The sequence below is a fragment of the Alosa sapidissima genome, chromosome 7 (genome assembly GCF_018492685.1).
Source record: "Alosa sapidissima isolate fAloSap1 chromosome 7, fAloSap1.pri, whole genome shotgun sequence".
In the NCBI taxonomy this organism is placed as follows: Eukaryota; Metazoa; Chordata; class Actinopteri; order Clupeiformes; family Clupeidae; genus Alosa; species Alosa sapidissima.
Genome location: NC_055963.1, coordinates 34425585 through 34444720, shown reverse-complemented (window position 1 = coordinate 34444720; position 19136 = coordinate 34425585). Strand labels below are relative to the sequence as shown.

The 19136-nt window shown below is 42.3% G+C and overlaps 1 protein-coding gene and 1 long non-coding RNA gene across 2 annotated transcripts in view; one reads left to right on the top strand and one right to left on the bottom strand.

Moving 5' to 3' along the window:
* Positions 1 to 18347, bottom strand: part of prpf6 (PRP6 pre-mRNA processing factor 6 homolog (S. cerevisiae)) — a 32710-nt gene extending 14363 nt beyond the window's left edge. Inside the window, exons 1-10 of the mRNA XM_042097764.1 lie at positions 18084 to 18347; positions 17495 to 17657; positions 16606 to 16724; positions 16434 to 16512; positions 15158 to 15334; positions 14493 to 14648; positions 10544 to 10638; positions 9433 to 9589; positions 6486 to 6648; positions 735 to 853 (exon numbers count right to left, since the gene is read on the bottom strand). Coding sequence (XP_041953698.1) covers positions 735 to 853; positions 6486 to 6648; positions 9433 to 9589; positions 10544 to 10638; positions 14493 to 14648; positions 15158 to 15334; positions 16434 to 16512; positions 16606 to 16724; positions 17495 to 17657; positions 18084 to 18283 — 1428 coding nt within the window. The 5' untranslated portion in view covers positions 18284 to 18347. The remainder of the gene's footprint in view (positions 1 to 734; positions 854 to 6485; positions 6649 to 9432; positions 9590 to 10543; positions 10639 to 14492; positions 14649 to 15157; positions 15335 to 16433; positions 16513 to 16605; positions 16725 to 17494; positions 17658 to 18083) is intronic.
* On the top strand, positions 408 to 10125 carry LOC121713256. Its single transcript, XR_006032771.1, has 3 exons — positions 408 to 500; positions 4366 to 4368; positions 10103 to 10125. It is a non-coding gene; the product is annotated as an uncharacterized LOC121713256 (long non-coding RNA).
* Positions 18348 to 19136: the final 789 nt, after the last annotated feature.

Here is a 19136-nt window from a genome sequence, read left to right as displayed (position 1 = left end):
AAAAATAGACCATTCATCTAAAGTGGATTTTACGCGTCGCGAACGGAACGCTTCAGTTACGCGCCTGGTGTAGCTCATACCTTAGTCAAATGTAAAATTCCATGAATTTTCTCTGACTTTACTTGACCAAAAACCTGAATTTCCATGACTTACTATATAATGAATTGTATAATATACCGACCAATGAGATCAGAGCAGCCACATAGTGCTCAAGAATCTTTTACTTGGGGGGATGAATAAATGGCCATTAAATAAACAAAGTTGGGCTACTCAAGCAAGCAGTAAAGCTAATAATCAGATATACACCAATTCTGCATGGAAATATCTGTATTAATGTATTATCTTTGGCAAGTACATTTTAAACTGCTACAACAAAATTCACTGATTTTCCATGACTTTGCCCCAAAGATGATACAATTCCATTCCTGACTTTCCATGTCTGGAATAGACTTTCCAACATTCCATGATATTCCAGAAGTTCCATGATCCGTGGGAGCCCTGTCCTATATATGCTTATACGTGTCTTTAGTGTGCACATATCGCTGTGTTTATGAATGCATCCAATAGGCATGTTTGCCTGTATCAGCCCCTACTTCCTTTGTTTGTATGTGTGTATGTATGTATGTATGTATGTATGTATGTATGTATGTATGTATGTGTGTATGTATGCCTATGTGTGTTGATGAATAGATCTGTGTATGTGCATGTTAGTCTGTGTGTGTGTGGGTGTGTACCTCTACACTGGTGGGGCAGCACTCCACTGCTCTGCTCAGCATAATCCTTGCGTCCTCTGGCTCCTCCAACTCCACTGCAGTCTTCCACAGACGCACAGACTTGGAGACATTCTCCAGGGCTACACACACACACAAATACACACACGATATCACTCAAGAAAACACCCAACACGGTGGCACCCATGGTAGTAAAAACAGATAAGCACCGTGCCCTTGGCATTTTAGATTACCAAGTGCCTATTTACGATGCCAAATACCCAGCATGAAGGAGTCATGAATTTGATGCGTTGAGGGAGCAACCACCTGTTTACTATGGTTACGCTTTGCTACAGTTCAAGTACAGTATGATAAAACCATCCCAATCGCACGTTGGCAACAGCTGGAGGGTCTGTCTGAACCAATAACATAAATGTCTGAACCAATAACATAATAACTTTTTGCCAATAATGTAGTAAGCTATTACTACATTATTGGCTGGTTATTACATTATCGGCTGGGTTAAGAAAAAAACGTTAAAAATGTAATAACTGCAGCCAATAATGTAATAATCACCTTATTGGAGGCCAAGAGGTGAAGGCACCCATAGTGTTTCAACCTTTTCTTTCTATTAGTAGTAGTAGTAGTATGATTCTGTCATGGGAGTCTATGACAGCCCATAGAACTGTATGGTAGAAAGTTTTAAAATTTGGCACACTTATTCGAGACAGTCACATGATTCTTTTCTTGCTTCACATGTCCGATAAAATAGTATCGAGATGCCATGGCAACTCTAGCCTGTATGGCCCCCAAATTCTGCCTGTAGCTTTATTTTATTGGATATAAAGTTTCACACTTCCATGGCTCATGGCTATTATTGTCTATTAGCTGCTAAAAGACCTGACAGCACACATAAAATCACCCCTACTCTCTACAACAACTATTTTTTTGATTTGATGGCTAGAATTATCTCTGACCTGCATTTTGCTCCGCACTGAAGTTGAACACATCTATGTTTGCACATAGTTACTCAAATGTTGTATGTATGAATTCAAGGTCTCTTTGAGGATGGTGCATTCACAGAGAAAATTACTTTTTTCCATTAAAAATGTAATATTTCATTAAACTGAGGGTTGTGCAACTCTGAACTGTATATGTCAACATATAACACTTCCATAATGTTGGTACATAATCTTTTAGCTTCATAATTATAAGAAAGGCTAGGTTGTTGTCCCTATTACAAAACTAAATATTCTCAAAATACTGTATGGTACATTTATCAGAACAGAACACTGAATAAAAGTGGAAAAAAAATACAACATGGTAATTACTTCCAGTATTTTGTTCAGTATTCAGTAATTTTGTGTCCATTCCCAAGACGCTGACAGACCTAGCTGCACAAATAACACACTCACACATTAGCGCACACAACAGACACACATTTCTTGGCGGAAGAATGATTATCTAGGAATAACTTGTTATATTTCTAGTTGTTGTACCTTTACTTTATGAAACTGTGCCAGGTAGTAACAGTTTTAGAAAAGCAATAAGCCCCGAGAGGCCGTAGGTTACCGGTACACTGATTCTACAACAGCTAAGGGGGGTTTTAGCTCCGCTAGCGTGTCGAGCCTAACAATGCCCCTTAGCTGTTGTAGAATCAGTGTAACCTACGGCCTTATTGCTTAAATAAACCCCAGTGTTGTATGCAGTGTGTTGTATTTATGTATTGACCGTATCCATGTATTTATTACATTACTTTATAATAAATCAGTAATTTAATAAGAAATGCTCACAAGATGGCGGTGCGGAGACATCGCAACGCTCTGTGTCTTTCCAGATTTTGCAAATTAGTGGTAATATGCTTATTTATTTCAAGTATTTTCGGTAAAAACAGTTTAGCGTACATATCGCACAACCGACAGGAACTTTTAGACATCGGTTCCTGCAATCCCGACATCTATAAGCGTAATCCCAGAGATTGCTAAATCACTGAGACCTACGAACTCCGCCACACCGACCAGAGGTGGGAGGTGATGTACGGACACCACCATCACCAAGAGTCACTGCTCAGCTAACCTAGAGTATCTCATCTATCTGCCCAGAGATATACCATCGGATGCTAATGCTAAGCTTGCCATGAAAGAACTGCATTCTGCTATCAGTAAACAACAAACTCTGCATCCAGAGGCAGCCTTCATTGTCGCGGGTGACTTCAACCACTCAATTTAAAAACTGTACTGCCCAAATTTCATCAAAATGTATCATGCCCCACAAGAGGAGATAATATTTTAGACCATGTCTACACAAACATTGCTGATGTCTACAAAGCCGCTCCCCTTCCCCACCTAGGACACTCAGATCACCTCTCATTGTTTCTACTGCCCAAGTATTCAGCACTCATCAAACGTGTGAAACCAACAGTAAGAACAGTCAGAGTCAGAGTGCGGTCAGAGGGAGCTGACTCAGCACTTCAGCAGCGTTTTGAAAACACTGACTGGAGAGTGTTCGCAACTCAGGCCACTAATGACATCCACACGGACATTGATTTATATGCCTCTGCCGTTTTGGACTGTATCAACTCCGACATCAACAGTGTCACCACCCTCAAACGGATTACGACTTTCCCTAACCAGAAGCCATGGATGAACAGTGAGGTCAGACTCCTGCTGAAGGCACGAGACATCACAATCAGATCTGGTGGTGCTCAAGCCTATAGCTCATCCAGGGCTAATCTGAAAAGGGGCATCAAAAAGGCCAAGCACAACCACAAGCTAAAGATTGAGGATCATTTCAAGAACAACTCTGACCCCCGACGCATGTGGCATCCAGGCCGTCACAGATTACAAAACTACTAACTCCACCCCCCCTGTCACGACACCTCCCTGGCTGAACCACTTCTATGGCCGCTTTGATAGGGACAATAAGGAGGTGGCCATCAAGGCTCCACCACTAATGTGTGTGCAGCACTGAGCAGGACTAATGCACGTAAGGCTGCTGGTCCTGATGGGATCCCCGGACGCGTATTCAGGGCCTGTGCTGTGCAGCTGACTGAGGTTTGGACTGACATATTTAACCCGTCACTAGCCTAGGCAGCTGTCCCCGCATGCTTTAAAACCACCTCCATCTACCGGTGCTAAAACACCCCACTGCAACAAGCCTTAATGATTTCCATCCAGTTGCACTCACCCCCATCATCATGAAGTGCTTTGAGAGGCTGGTCCTGGTCCACCTCAAGACCTGCTTACCACCCTCACTGGACCCCTTCCAATTACCTAAATTACAATTACAGCACCTAAAATCATGGTGCACTGATAACAACCTGGCTCTCACCACCAAGAAGACCAAAGAGCTCATTGTGGACTTCAGGAGGTCTAAAGCTAGCACACACACACCCATTCTCATCAACGGGACTGAGGTGGAGCATGTCACCAGCTTGGGTGTCCACATCTCTGAGGACCTCTCTTGGACCCTCAACACCTCTACCCTGATCAAAAAGGCTCACCAGCATCTCTTCTTTCTGAGGAGACTAAAGAAGGTCCACTTGTCTCCTCAGATCCTGGTGAACTTCTACCGCTGCACCATCGAAAGCATCCTCACCAACTGTGTCACAGTTTGGTATGGCAACTGCTCTGCCCATAACCGGAAAGCACTGCAGAGGGTGGTGAAAACTGCCCAACACATCACCGGTTCCTCACTCCCCTCCATCGAGGCCATCCAGGGCAAGCGATGCTTGCGTAAGGCGCGCAGCATCATCAAAGACTGTTCTCACCCCAACCACAGACTGTTCACCCCACTCCCCTGCGGGAGGCGTTACAGGTCTCTCCGCACCCAAACCAGCAGGTTCAGAGGAAGCTTCTTCCCTGCGGCTGTCACCCTACTGAACTCTAGCTCTGCATCCTGGTGACATCCAACGAACTAGCCCCCATCACCCCCTGCCCCGCCCCCGCCTGATGCCTCCTTGCCCCTGTGCCTGTTGAGGTGTCCTGACCATGGCAACCTTGACAGGGACAACAACAAGTGCACTACCCTATCCCACCCATAGTGTCTATTCATTTACAAATGTACATACTATAATTAACTTATACATAGTTTCTGCACTACAATGGTACTGCTACCACACTGCACATAGCTGTGCATACTGTACATATCTGTCTATATGGTTCATACTAAATATCCATATTTATTCCGTTTTTCTGTAATCTAATCTAATCTAATCGAAGAAAGAAGAATGAGGAAAATAAATATATACAGCCCACCACTGTGTATTAACCTAGCTGAATAAATTGTGATATATTCATATAAACTTTGGGTAGAGCCAATAAATAAAGACAGAGAGGGTGTTTATGGTCATGATTTCAAGCTATTTGGAAGAGCTAAGTACTGTGCCATGGAAGTGTGACACTTTATATCCAGTAAATAAACCTTAAATGAAGTGATATCAGTATGTTATTACATTATTGGCTGCAGTTATTACATTTTTATAGTGTTTTCCCCCAACCAATCCGATAACGTAATAACCAGCCAATAATGTAATAACTTATTACATTATTGGCAAAACGTTATTACATTATTGGTTCAGAAATGTTATTACATTATTGGCAAATTATTACATTATTGGCTTTATTACAATGAAATTATTACGTTATTGGTCGTTATTACGCACATTTTCAGAGCTGATCCACATATAGAAGTGTGGATGTGTGGAGTATGTGGCGGTCAGCACACAAGGAGTATGAGTGTGCATTTTCACGTATACCATTTCCGTGTGTGTGTGTGTGTGTGTGTGTGTGTGTGTGTGTGTGTGTGTGTGTGTGTGTGTGTGTGTGTGTGTGTGTGTGTGTGTGTGTGTGTGTGTGTGTGTGTGTGTGCGCTACGAGTGTAAGTGAGAGCAGTGAACTGCGATCTAGTGAGCGAGCAGGTCCAAAAACTTGGCTGGGACTAGGAATGAGAATACAGTGTGTGTGAACATGCTGAGGCGGATAAGGTGGAAATAATGTCTATCCGTCTCTGACAGCGAGGTACTGGGAATGGCTGCTACAGGGTGTCTGGGGTGGAAGGTGGATGGGAGTGGGGTGGAGGGGACAGCCTTGGCAGTAGGGGCTGTTTTGGGGCGGGTGGGGGTGGGTTGTGGGTTAGGGGTCCACATGAGGGGTGGTATGTGGTATGCAACTGAGACACAGAGACAGAGACAAAAAATAGGATCGAAAACAAAGGCATGCTACATTTGTATGTATGTAAGTTTGTATGCATGCATGCATGTATGCCCATGCACAGTTAGGTGTGAGAGTATTCTAACCATTACAATTAGTCTGATAAGATTGTTATGATCTGACAAAGAGTTTGGTGCATGGGTATACGTGGTCACTGACAAACGAGATAATTAGGGTCATTGTGAGTGTGCACTGCTGTTATGAATATACAGTCTCTCTGTGTGAAAAATACAGAGGTGTGCTTTTGCATCTTTGACAACAGTCTGAGCTGGCCTGGCACCTACCCATATCTGGATCAGATACAATGAAATATGTGTGTGCATGAGTGCTATGTAAGCTGTGTGTGTGAGTGTGTGCATGCAAGAGAGAGACAGGGTTCCCACACCTTGGTTAAGATCAAATTCAAGGACTTTCCAGGCCCAATATCCTCAAATTCAAGGACCTAATGTGTCGATAAATTTCAAGCGCGGGCATGGTTAGAGAGAGAGAGAGAGAGAGAGAGAGAGAGAGAGAGAGAGAGAGCGAGAGAGAGAGAGAGAGAGAAAATGAGTGTGCGTAGACGCACCTTTCCTGAGGACGCGTTTCTTGGCCCTGACGTCCGTCTCGAGCTCAGCCGCTCGGATGTAAATACGCACTGACCCGGGCAGGTGGCGCACTGCCTGGGCCACCACAGCCTTGGCTGTGTCTCCAGGCTGCAGTCGAGCCGCCTCCAGCCACACGTCCTCACTCTGCACTCCACACACACACACACACACACACACACACACACACACACACACACAAGAGACACAAGAGACACAAAATCATGAGCACGCACACATAGAGTATGACCATACACAGACACCAACACACAATATTACACTTCAACAGAAAGTTTAGTTCTTAGAATAAAATCTTTACAAAAGTTGTCTTTTGTCTCTAGTTTATAACAAGCTCAACTATGCTACCCAGTTAACTACCAATTAACCTCAACTACCTGATTATACATGCCTGTGTATGTGCATGTGGGAAAGTGGGACTGTAATGGGGTGTGTTGCCTTGTTTCCGGCCCAGTTCAGTACAGCACGGTATGCATTTATTTCTCCACTGTCAACATATTGTTAACCATGCCAAAACAACCAAACTTTTTGGCATCCAAACGTTTTGGTCTTGGCACAGTAGGGAATATGCAGTTGATTGGGCGACAGAAAATTGTCATGTGACCTTTAGGGGGAAGCCAAGTTTCACAGAAGCAGTTTGTTTGTCTATGGAGTCTGTATGGGAGTATGTGCCTTTGCATGCTCTTATTAATGTTGCCACACATACTGGATTTTTCTCTTATTTGAGTGACCGTCCCAGATAATTCCCAGTTTCTGGTGACAATGAGTTTCTGATTATAATTTCGGCTGAAACAGCTATTCGTTTTTCTTGATTTGTTTATCGGACATCAAATCCTGTGTAGCCTACACAGACATAAAAGGCATGCTTTTTGTTGACTGGCAGAAGAAAGACCATTTACCTTATTACCTAGCAACTGCCGAGCAACCACAGCTATGACCCCAGACCCCACTTTGTAGCTATGTAGCTTTGTTTTCTATATATTTATTATTGTATTTATCTTTTTAATAGTGTTTTTACCCCATAGAGTGTTGACTCTGAGAGCACAGCACAAGAATTCCAATGTGGAAAATATATGATCATTTTGAATGTCAGCAACATGTTTCAAAAATGTTGGGACAGGAAATGTTTACCACTGTGCTGCTTCACCTCTTTTCATTTAACAAAATTCTGTGAATGTTTAGGAACTGAGAAGACCAGTTGCTAAAGTTTTGAGAATTAAATAAATGTTGTCCCATTGCCGCCCAATATAGGATTTCAGTTGCTCAACAGTATACCAGTAAGATATTCTTAATCATGTTTTTATTCCATGATGCACCCAATTTGACAGGTCTGGACTTTTGCAGACAGGCCATTTTAGCACCTGGATTCTTCCTCTATGGAGAAATACTGGTTTAAAATATATGCAGAATTTATTTTAGCATTGATTTCCTGAAATATTCAAGGTCTTCCCTGGAAAAAGGCATTGCCTGGATGGCAGTATATGTTGCCCAAAACCTGTATATATCATTCCGAATTGATTTTGCCTTGCCAGATGTACAAGATGCCCATGCTGTAGGCACTAATGCACCTTCACACAATCATAGATGTTGAGTTTCGAATTGAGGACCAAAAGAAATTGGAAAGGTCGGATGCTTGGATAGGCCCTCTCCTCTTTAGCCCAGATGAGTCCATGATTTCCAAAAAGAATGGCAAATTTTGATTGGTCTAAATACAGGACCTTTTTCCATGTTACCTCAGTCCATTTTAAACAAGCTCATTTTCTGTATCATGTCTCAATAGAATTTTGGCTGCAGTTATTGAATTGAGTATCAAACTGTGCACATAGACAATGGTTATCAGAGGTTTTCCTGAGCCCATACAATGACAGGTCTGCCATCTAAGGGCCAAAAGACTACGGCCATCCAATTTGTTTTCAGCTCTTTCCCTTATTTGCAAAGATGTCTCTGGATTCTCTCAATGTTTTAATAATATTATGTCCCGTAGATGATGAACTCCCCAAATACTTTACAATTTGATGTTAAGAAGAATTACAATTACCGGTACAGTGTTCATCATTTGTGCACACAGGTTTACAGAGTGATGAATACCTCTACATGTAAGAGACCCTGCCTCTCTGGGATGCTCTTTTTCATGCCCAATCGTGTTGCCAGTTACCCTAATTAGTTGTGAAACATTCCTCCTTTTGTTTTCTTTTTAGACTGCGCATGAGCAAAACTGAACTGCTGTAAACATGCCCCTCCATATGGTGGAGCGCATAGAAAAACGCTTAAAACCAGTAAACCAATGCAGAAGAAGACTTGTTTGGTTACGGTTACCATAGCGACAATATTCACATGGATGTGAAGGAAGAAAGACTTTTGGAGGTCGTTACCCTCAATTTGTAATTCTACCTTTCGTAGATGCTTGGCATGGAAGAACTGGAATTTCGCCAGTGTTGGAAGCTTTTGCGGGACAAGTTCGTAAAGGCGAAGAAAAAGTGTCCTGTGGAACGCTAAGTTCAGTGTTGCAGCTCTGCCAGCGCAGGACCAGAGACAGAGAGGGTAAGCAGAGTTTTGGCAGCACTGAATCAGGGCACACCGTGAGGTCAAGATGCAAGATGTTTGGATGTTACTGTGATCTTCGGTACGTGAAGACGACACACTTTGATCTTTGCTACACCAGAGCTAACCTACAATACAACTTGCCATAGGTAGTTAGCTTCAATAACAGCCGGATATCCTTATATGTGCAAAGATGGCAGCTTTGGTTCCTTTTTGTAGGCAAGCTTCAGAGGTCTATGATGGTCAGTTTTTTGCCAGTTTCAAATTATCTAAAAGAAAAATGTTGGGTTTTTCTTTTTTTTTGAGGAAGGTATAAACAATTTCAACCACGAGTGCATATTGCATTTGTGTGTGTGTGTACCATCCTCTCACCTTGGGACACATCTCTGTGCCCTTCATGATGAGGTTCCTGGCCACCTGAAGCTTCCCGGTCACCTCTTCCAGGCGGGCGGAAGCGATCCAAGCCGGAGGGTGGTGCGGGTTGGTCTCCCTCACCGACTTCAACAGCAGACGGGCTTTCTTGATGTCACTGCACGCGCACGCACACACACACACACACACACAAATCATTAAATCAGACAATACAAGAAGGCTCAAGCTCAAGGCTTATTTAGCAGGCTTAATTCAAAATTTTGTTTGGTAAACAAAATATTCATTATCAGCACACCAAAATAAACTATTTACCCACTTTTCCTCAACATTTTCACACAAACATTTTTATTTTTTTTGTATAAAATAGGTCCTAGTCTACAAGGCTAAAGCCAGAGTGGGTTATTTTAGTAATGACATGAAACAGCAGAAGCTGCAGATTAAATATACAAAGCAAATATTTAACACAATATGAGAATTATTGTGTATTGAGTATTATTAATTATATATACTCTTTTGATCCCGTGAGGGAAATTTGGTCTCTGCATTTACCCCAATCCATGAATTAGTGAAACACACTCAGTGAACACACAGTGAGGTGAAGCACACACTAATCCCGGCGCAGTGAGCTGCCTGCACTAACAGCGGCGCTCGGGGAGCAGTGAGGGGTTAGGTGCCTTGCTCAAGGGCACTTCAGCTGTGCCTACTGGTCGGGGTTCAAACCACTAACCAGAAGGCCACAGCTGCCCACAATAATAATAAGCTTAATTAAAGGAAGTTCATTGTTGTTGCAACTTTACTGACAAGGAATGTCTCCTCATGCACGTCTGTATTAAGAAACAAAGCTGTGGAACATCCTGCTTGGCTCCCTGCCTTCTTTTCACCATTAAGATTATCTTATCTGTGCCCAGCAATGATGTTTTGTTTCCATTCTGTTCCATGTTCTGTTCACATTGTGCGGGTGGGATACTAAGTGTGTAGGGTGAAAACAAATCGGGAGTAGCATTCCACCGAGAACACCCTGCATTCTGCACTTTGCAAACACCTTTGATGTGAATGCTTCTTGAAGCACAGTCAGACTTATCCTGTACAGACGGTGAGTGTTGCAGCTTACCTAATGTCTCCACCATGGGTTGGGATCATCGAGTTGAGATCAGTTAGGTAGCCTTTAGGGTCCACCACTGTCTGTCCAGTGACTGAATCAGACACCTATGGGCAAAAAGAGAGAGAGAGAGAGAGAGAGAGAGAGAGAGAGAGAGAGAGAGAGAGAGAGAGAATCATTAAGCACGACTACTCTAGATGGGACAAACACCCAATAGAAGCCCTGCATGCTGAATTCTGTAGAAATTTGTTACATATCCAAAGAAAAGTACCCACAAATGCTAGCAGGGCAGAATTAGGCCGATTTCCACTATTGATTAATATCCAAAAACGATCACTAAAATTCTGGATTCATCTAAAATTAAGCCCTCAAAATTCACTACATTTTAAAGCACTTAAATCCCAAGAGCTCAGCCCTAAGACCAGTCCCCTATGTCAGTTGGTCTCGGATTTAACTAACCCAATAACCCCTAACCCACAAATTGTCCAGACCAGCACTGCTTCCCAACCACCAATCAGAATGAACCAAATTAACAAGAACAACAAGAATTCTTATTTGGAACACTGGAAGAAAGAAACAAAATTACAACACAAACTTGAATGTTACATTGGCATACGAAAAGACTATCAATTGGCAGAGTATCTCCACACTGTCAGAGATACGAAGCAGAGACAGATCCTCACCAAGTACAGGCTGAGTGACCACAGTCTAGCCATAGAGAAAGGCAGGCACAAGAAGTCATGGCTGCCAAAAGAGCAAAGGACATGTGGTCACTGTATGACAGGGGAGGTGGAGTCAGAGGTGCACTTTCTGCTACACTGTGACAAATATCGGTCCCAAAGAGACAAATATTTCACCATTTTGAATAACATCATTCCCAACTTCACAAAACTGGACAAACAGAAAAAACTTGCTGTAGTTTTGGGTGAGGACACCAGCACATGCATACTGGCAGCAAGTTATGTGTCCTCACTCCATAACCTGAGAGAAGGCATTACTTAAGATAATCACCCCACTACCTCCACCCTTCAACACAACACTGCTCCCCAGCCCCAGTCTGTTACACCATGTCTCCTGCTTGTTTTGTTTTGTTTTGTCCTGTCTTGGTTTTCCTATGCACGTGTACAGACAATGGTCTTGCATGGTTGTGACGTGCTGTGTGTGTGTGTGTGTGTGTGTGTGTGCGTGTGTGACGAAGTGTAACAATGTTTGTACATGTTTATATCATTTTGTATTTGTATTTTCTTTAATTATTATTATTCCTGTGAACGCTTTGGCAATGCATCATATGGTTTGTCATGCCAATAAAGCATATTTGAATTTGAATTTGAGAGAGAGAGAGAGAGAGAGAGAGAGAGAGAGAGAGAGAGAGAGAGAGAGAGAGAGAGAGAGAGAGAGAGAGAGAGAGAGAGAGAGAGAGAGAGAGAGAGAGAGAGGCCATCAGTGCAGCTCAGCGCCTGGTTTCTTCCACACATGCTGTTGGGAATTGTGGCTAAATAGTTCAATCTTCGTCTCTTCAGATCAGAGGATTTTACTTCTCATAGTCTGAGAGTCATTCAAGTGCTTTTTGGCAAACTCCTGGCAAAAAAATGGCTTCCGACTGGCCACTCTACCATAAAGGCTTGATTGGAGTTGTCCTTCTATACGCTTCTCTCATCATAATAAAGGGTCTGAATACTTATGTAAATGGTATATTTCAGCCTTTATATTTTTTATACATTTACAAAACATTCTAAACACCTGCTTTTTTTGTCGAGTATGGGAGTATTGTGTGTAGATTGATAAGAAAACAAAATTAATTGAATGCATTTAAAGATAAGTGAAACATAACAAAATGTGGAAAACTTGAAAGGGTCTGAAAACCCTTTCAAGTCTGAAACTCTGTTATACCAGACATGTGGACTCGAGTCACATGACTTGGACTTGAGTCATGATTTTAATGACTTCAGACTTGACTTGATAAAATTCGGCATGACTTGTGACTCGACTTGGACTTGAATACTATTCACTCGAGACTTGACTCGGACTTTGCCTCTTTGACTTGTGACGACTTGACATGTCTCGAGTCAAAAACTAAATTTCCTGATCGTGGACCAGTCACCCCAGAGATGCTTTTTAAAAAAAAATAAATAATAGCGGAGACAAGCGGCCAGTCCAGAACACAGTTCAGTGCTGCCGCTACCCCCACATGCGTTACGCACTGTGTGAAGGGCACCAAGAGACAGAGAAACGACCAACATTTAGCCAATAACTAGTAGCTTTACTGCAAACTGATTTGCAGTCTAGTTAGAGAACAATGTCAAAATGCACCAACGGCATGTTACATAAAGATGATACTTTTCGAGTCCTCTCCATTAAGATCCAACTTGAACTATATGCTACCCTACTGCATTTAATTGAGAACCCCATCTAAGAAAACGAGTGGCAGGTTCCAGCTGGCTTGTCATTGTTGATGATGATTGATATTTTCTTTTAAATATAAGAAACGTATAAAAGGAAATCATGAAGGCAACAAATACGAGATTAGGGGAAATTGCGGATTTATCCGGTTCTCACTACTGTTATAAACTATGAGATCCAGGTCACTATGACATAGGCTGCACTCACTGTGATTTGGAAAGTGGACAAGAATATGAAGAGTTGTCTTTGCCTTTGTTTAATGGAAATGGTGAGTCTTGAAGTAGGCCTATTCAATAATTTGTTTACATGAAGCACATTGATATGCCGATTGAAACGCATTCCACTCAGCTAGCTAGGTGGCTACTGGCTACCAGGCTCATAATTCAAATTTAATTGCAAACAGAAAATGTCAAGCAAGCATCATGTCATACATGCATCTATTTCCAAAGGAATGAAAGCTGTTTGTGCCAACTTAATATCATGCTTATCATTGTTAATATTGTGCTATACATGTGGCACAAACAATGTTTGAGTTTGTCGACTAGCCATAGAAATGGAGCTGGTAAAAAAAAGATCATTATGAGAACGTGTGGACAGTGGCGCACAATGGGCTTAAAGTGACAGTGCACCATTTACAAATGAGATAAACAGCATCAAATGTGTAGTATTTCTTAAGAAATGAATACTTTAAAACAAAATTACTGTGTCATTATTATCTTTTAAATAATATAAAAGTGTTGACCTTGGCTTCCCTTATGAGTCGCCACTGGCAGACAGCCTAATAAATTGTTTGCAGGCAAATCTGTGGCCTAGCGCAGTGAAATGCCATCAGTCAAATTATTACTCATCCTTACAGTGGACACCGCAATTTGGAAAAACAATATATTTGTCATGTAGCTATCTGTTTTGTACAGCATGCATATCTTAAATCAGTGATTCTTAACCATAGGGCCAAAACTTGGGCCGCCAGCGCCCCCGAGAGGGCTGCAAAAACGTTCAGTTTTGCACCTGTGGGCCGCAAGGGCCGTGGGACTGCGTGCAGCTCTCGACCACGTGGTGGCGGTAATGAATCACTCAGTTGTTTTTATTAATTTAAAGTAAAATCCTAATATTGGTCCCATTTCATTATTATTAAAAAGCCTGACTTGATCCTTGAATTGTTTTTCTTGTCACAGCTTGATTTGGCCCAGGAGTTATCAGCCTGTTTTGGTGTCTTGATACAGTATGTGTGCACATTTACACACATGTTTAATACAAGTCTTTGTGATGATACCATTTTATCATGTAATTTTATTTGACAAGGTTTTTGCTTGTTAAGCAGTAAGTGGATTTGGTTTATTATTGAATACAAATCAAACTGAGAGTGAGGTGAATTAAACCTATACAGTGTTAATACTTAATGGGCCCCGGGCCACTTTGTACTATAAAAATTGGGCCTCAAGGTCAAAAAGGTTAAGAACCCCTGTCTTACATGACATCAATAATAACACACACAATACAAAAACAATTAGTGAGTTGTTGAATCAACACAGTGAAACAAATTGCATATGGTGAGCATCACCTGACTGAGCCTCATGTCCATCAGGGTGTTCCTGGCCTGTCCGATCTTCCTCATGTCCAGGTCTCCAGTGCCCGGCGTCATTAGGCCTGGGGTCATACCCCCTGGGTACGGGGAGTTCAAGCCGCCAGGGAAGGGTGTGTTCAGGCCTCCAAATTGCTAATTTTAATTCACACATAACAGCATAGGTGAGAAATGAAATCAACAACATTCATAGAATTCATGACTTATTTTTGACAGAAACACAACTTCTCTGAAAAAAGCCTGTTCAGCCTTGTACACATCAAACTGAATTGCTAATACATGTGCTTCTAAGAATTCTAAAGTTACCTTACCTACTTTGGGTTTCAGCTCAAATATATTTTTAAAAAAAACTTGAAGACAAGCTGACCCCTACTGGATATCATCAGAATCACAACTTGTTAACAGAAATCTACCTGCACATTTATTAATTTGACAGATGCTTCATCCCAAGTGATGCACAATCCCCAGAAATACACAAAGAGAGTAACAGTCTTAAGTTTTAGTACAAGAGTTCTAAGCTGCCCTTTTCAACATTAGGAAACTGGTCTCTTCATTCTCTTTCTGTATGGGTGTTAGTGTGTGTGTCTGAATGCAAAATTCACTGTGTGTGTGTGTGTGTGTGTGTGTGTGTGTGTGTGTCCTACCGCTTGCAGTGGATCCACGCTGGTGTGATTCTCTCCCCCCTGCAGGTGTTTGGAGAAGAAGCTGTCGGGGACGGGCGTGAGCTTCTCGTAGCGCGGGTTCCTCTGGCGCTTGTTCCTGGCGTCTCCCACCTCAGGGATGCTGAGCCACTCTTCCTCTGACACTTCGGCCAGTTTCCTCTACAAAAAATGAGAGAAAAGAAACACACAAACAAAACAAGTTGTCATTGCGTGGACTAATTGCTTTGATTGTAATACATACCAGAGAAATTAGAAACTTTCAATCATCAATGTCAAATCAACTAGAATTGATCACCATTAAAACTGTGCTAAACACTGTGATGCTTTAAGCACTGTGTTCTTGAATGTCCAGGTAACAGTGTGCATATCTGAACACAAAGGGCTCCAGTATTGCTATCTGAAATTGGTGGTTTATATACGTTTAAGGTGTGGCCAGTCCAAAATCGCTATCTTGATAGGGTAATAAGTTTGCCAGATGCCAGGCACATTGCTTCTAAGGGTTGTTTCTTAATCATTGGAGTGTTTTGAGTGTAACATCCTTTAAACCAATGAGAGTGACATCAGTCATTCGCTTTAAGAGTAAGCGGCAACATCAAACAGCACGTCGGTATTTTAACCGAGTCAGTGCATCTGAAGGAATCTGCTTGCTGTGTATGCAACACCAGGATTCCACTAAACCTTGCTTTACTAAAACACATGTGACTAGCAGAGTATGGTGTACATGCATCTGTACTCATCTGTAAACACCTTCACGGTCCACGTCAGAAAAGGTGTGCGCATGTCAGGGTCAGAAAGCTTCCCATCCCATTGTCAACCAGATAGCCGTATATGTCGGGCTAATGAATCCGACGTTCCGTGCAAAACTGGTGGTGCTCCCTTGGCTTAACTGTAGCCAATACTTTTACGACTTATTCATAATGAAGGTCCTCGATTAATTCTCATTCATGATAGACTAGCACTACTAATCATCATTATTGATTAATAGCCTGTATTGTGCGTCATACCACAAATATATATTGTGCGTCAACCCTGGCTCCTCGTTTACTGCAGGTATGAACAACTCTCATCCGTGCAATGTCAACTCTGTTTGAGACCTAATTGCTCGGACATCACCGGAGATCATGTATGAAAGCAGCTAGCAGGACATGTCAGAACAGTAACTTGCAATACAAGTAGCCATACCAACATCTTCGACTGAGAAGAGGGTGAGTACAGTAGTGTCTGAGATACTGTTTAATTCACAAACTCTGATACAAACCTTAAGATCTGAAAACTGCTGTTGGATTTTTGGCCTCTCCATACGGTATTTTTCAATCTCCTCCTTCTCCCTCAGTTCCCTGTAGTGAAGATTAGGTTTGTGTTATCAAGAGGGCAGATGGGTGGAAACAGACAGATTTCCAGACACTTCTATAGAGGGAAAGATGCCCCACCTTCTCTCCTTGCGCCTCTCGTCCATCCTCTTATCCAGGGCTGCATAGATGGCATCAGCCTCTTCATCATCTTTCTCATAGGGGCCGCTGGAAAACAAGCTTCCTGCATAGCCATTGAACTGTAAAACAAACAGTTTTGATTCGTTTAAGTTTAGTTAATCAATCAATCTGAAGCTCTACTGATCCATGAAACAAAACAGATCTGCCAGCCGGCCTGCCTGTTTCAGTGTGGGTCCTCCACATATTCTACCTGCCTGTGCATCAGCGGCTTCCCCCACAGTACTAATATTATTGGAAAAGCCCAAGCTCATAGCAGCTGGCTTGTCTAATGTCCTATATATTCACATTAAGTCATTTCCTCTAGTTCTGAAGTTGCAAAGAACTGTCCAACACATCACCGGTTCCTCGCTCCCCTCCATCGAGGCCATCCAGCGCAAGCGATGCTTGCGTAAGGCGCGCAGCATCATCAAAGACTGTTCTCACCCCAACCACAGACTGTTCACCCCACTCCCCTGCGGGAGGCGTTACAGGTCTCTCCACACCCAAACCAGCAGGTTCAGAGGAAGCTTCTTCCCTGCGGCTGTCACCCTACTGAACTCTAGCTCTGCATCCCCGTGACCCAACCACCCCCCAACACACACACACACACACACACACACACACACTCTGCTTTTTTACACTTCTGGTTAGCCGCAAAGTGCATTTTGTTGTCTCTGTAATTCTACTATGCAGAATGACAATACATTTGAATCTAATTTAATCTAAAAAGTAAAAACATGTACATACACTAGTGCAACTATTAGTGTTGATAACATGTCTCCCAACGACTTTCACCGAGTACTAGATGGATTTATCATTGAACTAAAATTGTGAGACACACTACACACACCTCATCGTAGTTGGTATCGTTCAGATCTTCGTCATCATCATCTTGATTCTTCTTCATCTGATCCCCCACGGTTCTTTTCCCTGGGGGAGCATGACGGTCGTCCACGGGGTCGTTGGCATCACGAGCTGGACCGATATCGGAACGTGTTGTAAAACCAGTGGCTCTGAGGACAGAGAGACGTGCAGCAGGTCAGTTTTGAGTTAAACTTCATTGAATCAAAGCATACATTACAAAACACTATTAGCTTGCCATCTACTTACTTATTGCAGTAGTTTATCCTATTCTTCCACGTTTTGTAATAGATATCATAAGCCAACAGTGTTCGGCATTTAATCTAATAGTATGTACATGCGCAGAACAACGTCAACAAGATCATTCAGCTGCTACCTTTAGCCTTTGTAAGCTATACAGTTAGCTATAGCTGCTGACCTTAATCTGTCAACAAATGCATAGAAATATGAATCGATATGCAATGATGATATCCAGGTTGAACGACCAAATGACGATTAGATATTGATGGCAGGACATAACATTCAAAACAACGGTGGTTGATTGTTATTGGTCAGCATGCTGCCCATTAGCTTCTTACCCTCTTCCCAAACCAGGTACGTAACCCAAGGGTGCAGGCATGCCCAAGAAGGGCTTTTTCTTTTTGTTTAGCCCCCCCATCAAGGGGGACGCCAGTGGAAGGACTGGAGCATTGTTGTTGGCCGCTCCAGGTCCACCTGGAGCCCCAGTCGCCAATTTAGAACCAGATTTGTTGGGCTGCTTTGCCGAGACGTTAGCCATCGTTGCTTGGCCGACACCACGGTTCACTTCCTGAACAACAACTGTCGTGTTTCCTGTATTGAGTGACCTGTATGAACCTTTGAAGGAAATTTCACAGCGCCCCTAGAGGTTAGGGGTGTTAGGTCACGCACATGCTTTTTTGAGTCACTGGAGACATGATCAGCTGACAATTTCTCATCAATTTCATCAAGCACATCCTTAGCTAATCAGATTGTATTTTGATTCTCATGATTCTCTCCATTCTGATACAGATGCTGAGACGTTTATGGAATATGTGTGCTGGTTTTACTTATTCATAACTCATTCACATATATTCATGATAGTTCATGATGTTGCCTATAGCCTAACTGTGAAATTATCTAGCACTTTCTTTAAAATAATATTTACACAGATTTTTATTTATTTATTTTTTTAGGCTAATCAATGTAGTTTCACACCAAACAAAATCTAGATTATCTTGGCATTCAAAACATTTCCAAGGGCCATGGAATAATAGATTCAGTGACGTTAACTTACAACAGCACATTTGACATAAAAAGCTTATTGAATTGAGAACAAAGAAACACATGAATAAATACAGACGTGTGTCATTGCAAGCAGACATTATTGGGCATTTGGTCAGTATTTCATGGGCAACTTAATCCATTGAGCTGTCTTCAGTCTTCTTGACCTACAAGGGAAGCCAAAGTAGAGTATGCTACTATAACAGCAGAGGGCACCAACGTGTCTGTGATGAGCTGTGGATGCCTCTTCAAGGCTGTGAAGTACCAAGACACTGTACATTACTTCTGCCACAACATGTTCAAACTAGTACCCAGAGAGGGTTTGCTTTACCCTCGTTGGTCTGCTAGTC